The following is an 11,405-nucleotide window of genomic DNA, read 5'->3' as shown; positions in this document are numbered from 1 at the left end:
AACGGCAATCTCTGGAACAATGAGTGTGTCGATATGGACTTTTTCTCCTGTGTCGGTCTGTAACTGTATTGTTGCAGTGTCTAAGTTGTGAACCTTCTGGGATACATTTCAAATCACAGACGGATGAATGCTTACTTTTTCTGTAGGATTTATTTCTAATTTATCAGTTAATTTCTGAGTTATAAAATTGAAGAAGGCTGTGCTCTCTCGTCAAATAAGATGTTACTTTCTAGTTCTTGGTCGTTATTTACAACTGGTGCAGTTGTTGTTTTCGGGAGAATGTCGTGACTCTGATGTGATGGGTACATTACTGTAGTCTCGTTTGGTGTTTCAACTACGTTGATTGCTGACTATTGTATTGTAGGCTGTGGTGTCATACCTGGAATTACCTCTTTTCCTTTACATATGCTAGTATGATGTATTCCGTTACACTTGTTGCATCGTTCAGTAGAGTGGCATGCGGCTACTTAGTGTGACCCTTTACAGTTAAAGCATAACTGTTTCTGTTTTACAATTTAATTTCTTATGTTTACGTCTGTTACTTCAGGACACTCCGCCGGATAGTGCTCAGCTAAACAAAATATACATGTATGTGTATTTACCATCTTACGTGTGTCTTTGAATTCACTCTTGTATGAATGTGATTGCGTACCCATAAAAAAGTGCAGTGGCGTACAATATGTCTGAATTCATGACTCCTTCGCCAGCTTTAAGTATTTCAATCTCTTTAGTTATTGCTATTCGTAGATTTTTCAATATCAAGTTATATCTCCCGCGTTTTCTTGCAATAGATTTTCTCATGTCAATCGGTAACTTGTCCAAAACTAAAGCGAACCATACATCTCAGGTGTTTGACAAAGTGACTCTAATCCGCGCACATATGATTCAAGTTTGTCTCCGTAAGATCTCAAGCTAAATGCATCATTTGTCGGTGCGGGTAAGCTCATGAGTGATTTCATGTAAGCATTAAAATATTGTGTGAGTTTCCAAATCTCTCTCTTAGCAAACAAACGGCTGTCTCATAATTGGTGTGCGTAAGCGCAAATCCTGCTATGGTTTGGGCGGCGGTTCTTATAAGCTGTGCTTTCAGATACCTAAATTTCTGTATTGGTGTAAGGCTACTATTTTAGTGTATGGTACATTCGTAAAAGTCCCAAAATGTGCTCAACTGCAAAACATACCCGTCAAAATGTGGCTAATCTAATTAAAATAATCTATGATTTACATTACTAAATACATTTGGTAGTTGGGCTGGTGGTTGTATATACGAACAATCTTCCTGAGTATTGTATGATTGAAAAATCGGACCAATAAAGTTGCTTGATTGATTTCCGGTAGGATTTTCCTCCGATGGAATTCGTTTTCTAGTGTTTAGCATGTAAACGGCTGATGTGTTTGTATAAATAGCGTTTGGTGTAGGTATATAGCATTCGGTGTTAGCGTTAATTGTTTACTTTCTTTTAAATTAGAATTATTGTTGGGGGATTTGATTGTTTGCTCAAGTTTTCGTATTTGCTTTAGTTTACTGTCTAAATCAAACATATACTCATCCGAGTCTGTAATTTCTTGTTCAATGTGATGTGATCCTCGTGTTATATTTCTTTCATCCTCTCGTTTAAATCATGAATAATCTTCTTTTTCTGGGTTACGGCATACTATATGGCTTTGAATTCCTCCATTTTGACGTTTTCAGGATTCTCTTTCAGCTCCTCGAATTTGATCCATAGCTTCGTCACTGCTGCTCTGTTGCCGACACGCATTGCCTTTAACGTCCGTCACGGCACCATAAATGTTAAAAAATCTCAATAAATGCGTTGTGTGTTCTATATACGTTTAATCGTCAGGATAGCTAATGAATAATACAATAACGTCACTCACTATAGCGTTATGGTAACAACGTTACCATAGTATAATGTTTGTATTTGTGTATTTTCTGACATAATTATTATGAAAATATGTTAAGGCACAACTTTTAACCCCAATTGTGGTCAGGATTACCATGATCCCAGAAAAATATTAAATCGGAACTTTGCCGTAAGGATATGCTAAGATGTGCCGAATATGTGGTTTGTAAGTTAAATACGTTATATGAATTTCGGAACCACTGTAATGCAGATGGCTCTGGATTATATAAAAAAAGTAGTGAATAGCCTGGGTTCATACCAGTGGTGTAGAATAGAGAATGCTGCAACACTTTCAATTTTAGTAATTAACAGTGAACGTGAAAGTAGGAAGGTGACAGTGAAAAAAAGTGACGTCATATTAGTAAGTAAAAGTTATGACGTAACATTATACAGGTAAATAAGCATCATGGTGTAAAAGTTAAAGTAGTCTGATTTAAAACTGCTCATTAAGGTGTTTAAGGTTTTAGAGTAAGGTGTGTTAGGGTAGGGGGTGTTAGGGTTAGAATTTGAAAAGTTATGACGTAACATTATACAGGTAAATAAGCATCATGGTGTAAAAGTTAAAGTAGTCTGATTTAAAACTGCTCATTAAGGTGTTTAAGGTTTTAGAGTAAGGTGTGTTAGGGTAGGGGGTGTTAGGGTTAGAATTTGGGCTACTTAGTGTGACCCTTTACAGTTAAAGCATAACTGTTTCTGTTTTACAATTTGATTTCTTATGTTTACGTCTGTTACTTCAGGACATTCCGCCGGATAGTGCTCAGCTAAACAAAATATACATGTATGTGAATTTACCATCTTACGTGTGTCTTTGAATTCGCTCTTGTATGAATGTGATTGCGTACCCATAAAAAAGTGCAGTGGCGTACAATATGTCTGAATTCATCGACTCCTTCGCCAGCTTTAAGTATTTCAATCTCTTTAGTTTTTGCTATTCGTAGATTAGACTGGGTTCATACCAGTGGTGTAGAATAGAGAATGCTGCAACACTTTCAATTTTAGTAATTAACAGTGAACGTGAAAGTAGGAAGGTGACAGTGAAAAAAAGTGACGTCATATTAGTAAGTAAAAGTTATGACGTAACATTATACAGGTAAATAAGCATCATGGTGTAAAAGTTAAAGTAACACAATATACCACTCCTTTAGCCCCCCCCCACAAAAAAAAAAATATCTTCAATTTTTGACCCCCCATTTTAAAGAAAAAAACCCCTTTTTACATCCAAAATAAAAATTTTACCAACATTTTTGTGTGATTTTTAACTTCAAAATTAAGAAGAAAAAAAACACACTTTGTATTTATACCCCCCATAAAAAAAAAAAAAAAATTTTTTGTAAAGAGCACACCAAAACCTTAATCCTGGGTTTTTTTATAAAACTTATTTTTTCCCCTAAGGGGAGTAGTATAGTACTTGAACGACTCCAGCGCCCCCCCCCCCAAAAAAAAAAAAATTTGACCCCCAAAAAATTACCCTCATTTCAAGTAAAAGAGCCCTAAATTTTCATAAAAAAAAAAAGCAAAAAAACACCCAAAAAACACCAAATTTTCTTACTCCCAAAAAAACCGGGAGAACTGACAGAGAAAAAATTCTGTGGGATTTAAGAGAAAAAAAAAATCAATTTTTACTTTTTAAAATGAAAGAAAAGCAAGCGAGCGGAGCGAGATACACTCCGGTTATCCTTAAAAAATGGAAGCGAACTGTTCCCCTTAAAAAATGGAAGCGAACGATTCCCTTTATGAATTACCAAAATATCCCCATTGTGCTATTATATGTGGCCAAACTGGATGTGGAAAAACAGAGTTTGTTCTTGATTTATTAGAAAAAGAATATAGTGAAGTGTTCAAATATATAGTCATACTTTGTCCAACCATCCAATGGAACAAAGCATACAAAAATCGTGAATGGATTGGTGATGTTAGAAAACCAAAAACAAAAAATCTAATAATTGTTAATCCTATTGTTGAAGTGAGAGAAGCGAACGGTTCCCTTTATGAAGAAGAGAAGCTACAAGAACTACTAAGAATGTTCTTTAAAAAATATGCTGGTCATTCAACATTATATATCATTGATGACTGCAGTGCAACAAAAGAACTAACAAAGAAAAAAGATATGTTGTCCGAGCTTGCATTTTCAGGAAGACATGCGGAACAATCAGTGTGGGTCATTTCACAGAGATACAACTCTGTTTTAAAAGATTTAAGAGAACAAACAAAATGGTTATGCATGTTCTACACAAAAGATAGAGATAGTTTTGATAATTGTCTAAGAGAAAATGATGTTATTCCTACTTTGGAAGAAAGACAAAGAATAAAGGAAGAACTTAAAAAAAAGAAACATCGTAAATTAATATTAAAGACAGATCAACCTACTGATTATTGGTTACTTAATTGATTTTTTTAGCAATTCTCAAGTAATGCTTAAGTAATGCTTAAGTAATGCTTAAGTAATTCTTAAGTAATTTAACCAAAATAAGTAATTCTTAAGTAATTTAACCAAAATAAGCAAAATAATTCTTAAGTAATGCTTAAGTAATTCTTAAGTAATTTAACCAAAATAAGTAATTCTTAAGTAATTTAACCAAAAATAAGCAATAAAAAAAGCAATGCTGTTGGAAATACTAACAATTACAACAAACACTGCAGTCTTATCATTGGTTGGATATGTTGTATTTAATTTTTTTAAAGTTAAAAATAAATTATATCCGTTTTTTGAAACGTATAAAATGAATGCTGAAGAATTATTAAGCGAGCAAATTGTGGAAAACATAAATATTGATGATGAAGCGAGCGAAGTGAACGGTTCCCTTCAAGAAAAAAAACGCGAAAGATTATCAGCTGTTGTTGCTGGTGGAAGTAGTAAACAATATCTGGGTAAAGAATTACAACTGTCAGATATTGATAAAATGACAACAGAACAAATAAACAAACTATACTGTAAATATGAAGCAAGATTGGGAGCTAGTATGACCAAGACATTAGGAAACTCTTTTATAAATTTATATGTCATGGGTGTATCAAAGTTTTTCAAAGTTGTTAATCCACCAATTTTGATACAAGACTTAGAGGAAGATCCTTTTATCAATAATGCTTTAACTAATACATGTTGTGAACTGTACTATAGATATGGAATGTATCTTGCTCCTTTTACTGCAATATTAACAACAGCAAGACATATCGAACCACTCGCTTCGCTCGATTTCCAAAAAAAAGATGAAAAAAATGACATAAAAAATGATGAATGAAAATCCTGAACAAAAAGAAGTATTTAAAAAACCCAAACCAAAAGACCCAAAAAGAGTAGCTGCTGGTAAGAAAGGTGCAGAAGTAAGAATAAGAAATGCAGAATTGAGAAAAAAAGAAGTGGAAAAATTAAAAAAAGAAAATTCAAAAATCAAACAAATAACAAAAGATTCTGATACAGAAACAGATTATGGATCAAACGAACATATTCCTTCGGTTGAGAAACACTCCAGTTCCCTAGTTGATTATAAATTTGTACTTTTTTCTATAAGTATTGTTGGATTGGGATTGTTTTTTTACAACCAAAGTAAGAAACCAGAAAGAATGATTAAAGAAATAACAAAACCAGAAAAACAAAATAAAGAAATTGATCCTTTTGAATTTAATTAAATTTAGTACATTAAAATGACAACTCAAAAAGACGGAAAACAAATAGCAAATATGTTATATCATGCTGGAGTGGAAACATTGTTAACAGTTGGATATGCAGAAATAGGTAAAAAGGTATTAAGGAGGCCAGCACCAAAAGTGGATTTTAATATGAATGATGTTGTAATGTTATCCATTGATATATTACTTGCAATGGCAACAAAAGATATGTTGATTAAGCAAGGTATTATACCTGCTGATATTATGAAGTAATTTTTGTTTTTATAAAATGGCAAGTGCTTTAACAATGATGCTTGGTGGGGCAATAACAAATGCTTTTGCATTTTCAGGGAGTAATTATTTATTTTCACATATGGGTAGTAATGCAAATGAAGAGAAAATAAGACATGATAAAGCTATAGAAAAATTAGAAAAAGCACAAGCAGAATGGAATAAAAAAAGAATACAAAAATTAGATTTTATAAATGAACAATTACAAAAGGAACATCATGCGGTTCAGACTTTTGATGATGTTGACCAGGCAATGAAACTATACTATCGTGTCACGAATAAAAAATTAACTTCATTATCACCTAAACCTACATTAAGTGATTTTTATATTCCATCAGAAGACCAGAAAAATAGAGAGATTGCATTTGTTGTTGGTGGTATGACATTAACTGGTTTTATTGTTTGGGTAATAAAATAAAAAATAAATACAATTTACGTTTGTATGAAAAATTGGAAAAATAAGAAAAAATTGATAAAAAATAGAGTCCCTAATTTCTGTACTTTTTCTGTTTTTAGGGGTATAGAGAAATAATAAAATAAAATAAAAAATTCTTAAAATTAAATTTCAGGACATGGTTTTTCAAAAACATATTCATAAACTTTATCTGGTCTAATAAAAGCATCCCAACCAGGAGGAAACTTAGATAACTTTTTACCATCAAACTTTTCCATTACTTCCATTTGTTTTGGAGTCAAAGGACATTCTCCATCATCTCTTAAACAACATATCTGATAATCTGATAACATTATTCTTCCTAATATAACTTTAGCGTCAGGATCATCTTTCTCATTATAAGCTTCAATCATTTTTTAGTCTTTTATTTTTTAAAATAAAAATTTAAATTATATATTTTTTAATATCCATAAGGAAAACTTCTAATTAGATTTTCATTTTCACAATATACCATTCTTTTATCAAACATATAATCATAAGCTTTAACTTGTTTAACTGTTTTAAGTTGATGATCTTTTCCTATTTTTATATTATTATATTTTACAGTTTCATATTTTTCATTTTCATCAGTAACTATTTTTATTTTTTTATCTAATGTAATCTTTTTTTCTACTTCAGCATTTAATCTAAAACCTTTACAACAACTAACTAGTTTTTCTGTATCTAGTTTCATAGAATAATCTTTTGGACCAGCAGATATAAATTGTTTTATATGATTAGCGTTATGTTTTGAAACAATTTCATCTGTTAAATCTCCTAATTTATTTCCCATCATACTTTCTATCTTTTTACAAGCTTCAGAACCATCATCATTATAAATACAAGAATCTGTATCCATGTATAAAACTCTTTCTTGTAGAATATCCAATAGTTCGTATAATTTTAATCTAGCATGTGCTGTTGTAAACAAAGCTATATAAACATTTACACTTGGATTAGGTTTAGAGTATTCTTCTTTATTTTTATATTCTGTTAAAACAATATCTTCATCTAATATCATAGTACTTATATCTTTATATTTTTCATTAAATACTATTTTAGTTATATGTTCTAAAGTAAAACAATATTCTTTTTGTGTAAAATTATCTCTCATACCAAAATGTCCCCATAAATTATTTAAACATATTTTAGCTATAAATCTTAATCCTGAATTGTACTTAACTTTGTCAATATCTAGATCATAAGCAGTATTATCTATAATGTATTGTATTTTTGTTTTACATTCTTTATCGTTTTTACAATCATTTTTACAATATTTAGGATCACATTTACATCCTGAAGCTTCTTGTTTATATTTCATAAACGTATCTACATAAAGTTTAAATATATCTGTTGATGTTTTTTCAAAATGTTCTAGTTCATATATTTTTTGTAATTTATAACCTTTTTCTATTGCTTTATCTATTTCTATTGTAGACCATGTACCTACTATAACTCTTTCCTCATCAGAATGTATACATTTTTCATTTTTAATATTTTTACATTCTTTACATCTTTTTATTTCATGTATTTTATCATGTTTATTTAAAGTAGGATCGCTTGACGCATCTATGTGTTTACATTTAAAAGATATTTTATTCATACATGTTCTACATAATCCAAAAAGTAATTTATGTGTATTATCACTAGTTGATTGTTTATAAGGTAAAACAGGGTGATACAATCCTTTAGGTGGTAATATTTTACATTTCATTATTCCGAAATAATTATTTTTTATATAATCATCTACAGAAATATCTGTATATGTAATAGGATGTCCTATAGGATATTTACAATATTTATTTACTGATGGATACAGAGAACAAAAATCTACATATCTACCTTTTAAATCAGAAAGATTATTGTATAATTGAATAGTTTCTGTTCTTCCTCCATAAAATGCATCTCTTTTATCAATAGGTTTTAAATGTGGATCAACTTCAGGATATTTTTGTTGATCAAACTCACATTCCCATATTGTATGAATTTTTACATTTGGTTTTAGATTATCTTTAATAATTTTAAGTCTTTCTTTAGTTTCATTATATAACTCTTTCATAGTTTTTTTATTTCTATCTTTTTTGCATATTTCTTCAGGACTATAACATTTTGGACATCCATGCCAATAACATCCAAAAAATTCATAAACATTACGCATTTTATTTTCTCTATCATAATAATAACCATCGACTTTATAACATTTATTATTAATGAATAATTTCTTTTCACCTCCTCTTTTAGCATGTTGAATCATTATATTATATTCTAAAGAAATATACTCTAACCATTGTATTGATTTTTGTGAATGTACTTCTTTAATTGTCATCTTTTTGTGAATTCCAATTGTTTCATTTGTCAACATTAATGTTTTAAATATTTTTGTACAACATTGAGCAATTGTAATATATTGAAATGGATCGATACAATTATTGGTTATATTTAAAAATAATTTTCTATATAAGGTACAACCTTTGGCAAGAATTAAAACATCCAATAGACAATAATAAAATATTTCTTTATTGAATTTAAATTCTTTTTCTTTAACTTTATTATACCATTCATCAAATAATTCTTTATTTTTAATTGTCATAGTATTATAACCAAAATATTCTTTATCAGGATAAATTCCCTTATATTTTTGATTCTCTGTTGTATTAAAATAATGTGGAAAATAACCTTTGTTACCCACAAATCCAAATGTTTTTGGGAAAGCAGCTAATCCACATAATGTAAAATTTATAGAATCTATGAATCTTAAATTTATTCCTTTAATAACTATAAATGTTAATTTTAATCCTGAAGAAATAATACTATGTTCAATTTTATTTTTTATTATCCATCCTAAAATCGGTTGCATATCATAACCTTTTCCATAATGTGAAATAAAAGTGTAGTCTTTAAATTTGTCTCTTATGAAATATTTACAAAAGTTGTCTATTACAGAATTTCCTATAGGGGTTTCATATTCCCTAAAGGGAATTTTTTCTACATCACTAAAACAATCATCTATGTCTAATTCTAACAAGTTTAAATTATCAATATTGAAATCACATTTAAATACTTTTACATAGTTATTTTTAAAACAATAAATATTTTCTAAATCGTAAGCTATACAAAAATTCATTATATGTATTCCTGTTTCTTGATTTGCTTCAAAATCAAAATATATATATTTATTATTTTTTACTTGTTTTGGTACTGATGGTTTCATATAACATAAGTGTTCTTCATTACTTTCCGTGTATTTTTCATAACAAATTAAACATATTTTTTCACCACATTTGTGATTTTTGCCTGTATATGTTTTGTTACATTTATCACAAATATGTTGTTTTCTGATAGTTGTTACTGTGTTATCTTTGCATGTATGTTGTTCAGTATAACCAATTAAACATACTTTACAAAACCTACGTTTAGCTAAAAATCCTGTTATATTTGTTATAGTGTCAAAGTGTTCATCATGATAATATAAATATATTTGTTCATTATATTCTTCATTACCATTATATACAATATATTCTGTACTATTTGATGTAAAAACAATTATCCTAATATTAAGATAATTTTCAAAAGCTTTTAAATCATCTAAATTATTACCTTCTTCTTTTATTTCTACTCCTGATTGTTCATGTAAATCTTCAGCAACTCTTTTTTGTAATGGTCTACCTTCATTGATATGTTTTAATTGAGAATCTGTAAAATCTTTTAATAACTTATTTGAAGCTAAAGAAGTTACAATTGCCCTTGATAAACATATTGTATCATCATTTTTTATTTGGATAATACTTCTTTTATTTGTGACATCTAATATTTTTAAAGCTTTACCTTTTCCTTTTCTATTAGGGATAACAGTAACTTCAAAAATAACTTCTTCTAAATTTAATTCTTCAGCACTATTTAATAATCTTTCCATTTGATCCATGAATAACTTTTTAACTGTATTATATGTTCTTATAGGCCAGCTTTTATGTTTAGTAATTATGATTTCATGAATAGGTACTATTTTAATTCTTCCATTAGGGTAATCTTTTATGGAATAGTCTACCATGTGTTCAAAAGCATTTGTAAATGTTTCTTGTTTTTCATCCTTTAGACTAATTTTATAATTAAATACATAAATACTTGCTTTATGTTTATATTCTTTTGTCAAAACAAGTTTATATGAATCTCCTCGCTTGGATAAAATTTTATCCTTTTTTGCCTCCATTTTTTAAGAAAACATTTTAGTTACTTAAAAATGTCTAAAACAAATCTAACAAATAAATTAGCAGATGAACTACATCATAGAGTTGTAAAATCTTTTCCTAAAAGACGTGTTTATGTTCATTCAATAGATCAAACATGGGCAGTTGATTTAATAGATATGCAACCATATTCAAAACAAAATAAACACTATAAATATTTATTAGCAGTTATAGATGTTTTTAGTAAATATGGTTGGTTGATTCCATTGAAAAATAAAACAGGAGTAGCAGTGAGTGAAGCATTTAAAACATTAATTAAAGAAAGAAAACCAATATATATTTGGTCAGATAAAGGATCTGAATTTTATAATCGACAAGTAAAAGAATTGTTTAAAGATAATAACATAAAGTTATATTCAACTGAGAATGAAGAAAAATCCAGTGTAGTGGAACGCTGGATAGGAACAATGAAACAACATATGTATAAATACTTTACTGCTAATGAAACTTTTAAATATTATGATATACTAGATAAATTAGTTAAAAATTATAATAATACAGTACATTCTTCAATTAAAATGACACCTGTTCAAGCAAGTAAATTAAAAAATGAATTAACAGTGTATAAGAATTTATATCCAGAAAAGGAAGAGAAAATTAAAAAACCTAAATTCGAAGCAGGTACTAGAGTAAGAATAACAAAAAAAAAAGGTAAATTTGAAAAGGGTTATACTACTCGTTGGAGAAAAGAAATATTTGTAATTGAAAAAGTTTTAAATACAATTCCTTTTACTTATAAAATAATTGATTTAAAAGGCGAAGAAATAACAGGTGCTTTCTATGAACAAGAATTACTTTTGACTAAGTTTTAGATCTCTAGGCAGATTTAAAATCCATTGAATAAATCCATTAAATCTTAAATGTCTGTTTTGTATAGCAAACAGTAATTCTGGTTTGAATAGTTGAAACGTTGTGAATTTGATATTT

The 11,405-nt window shown here is 28.8% G+C and overlaps 1 protein-coding gene across 1 annotated transcript; it reads right to left on the bottom strand.

The window, feature by feature from the left end:
- Window positions 1-6,655: 6,655 nt before the first annotated feature.
- Window positions 6,656-10,441, bottom strand: LOC139497662 (uncharacterized). The gene has a single exon (XM_071285893.1). The coding sequence runs from the start codon at window positions 10,439-10,441 to the stop codon at window positions 6,656-6,658; it is 3,786 nt and encodes a 1,261-aa protein (XP_071141994.1).
- Between the last annotated feature and the right edge of the window lie 964 nt (window positions 10,442-11,405).

Source organism: Mytilus edulis, chromosome 12 (genome assembly GCF_963676685.1).
Source record: "Mytilus edulis chromosome 12, xbMytEdul2.2, whole genome shotgun sequence".
NCBI classification, from domain to species: Eukaryota; Metazoa; Mollusca; class Bivalvia; order Mytilida; family Mytilidae; genus Mytilus; species Mytilus edulis.
The sequence above is the reverse complement of the archived record's forward strand: the minus strand, read 5'-3'. Positions and strand labels throughout refer to the sequence as shown.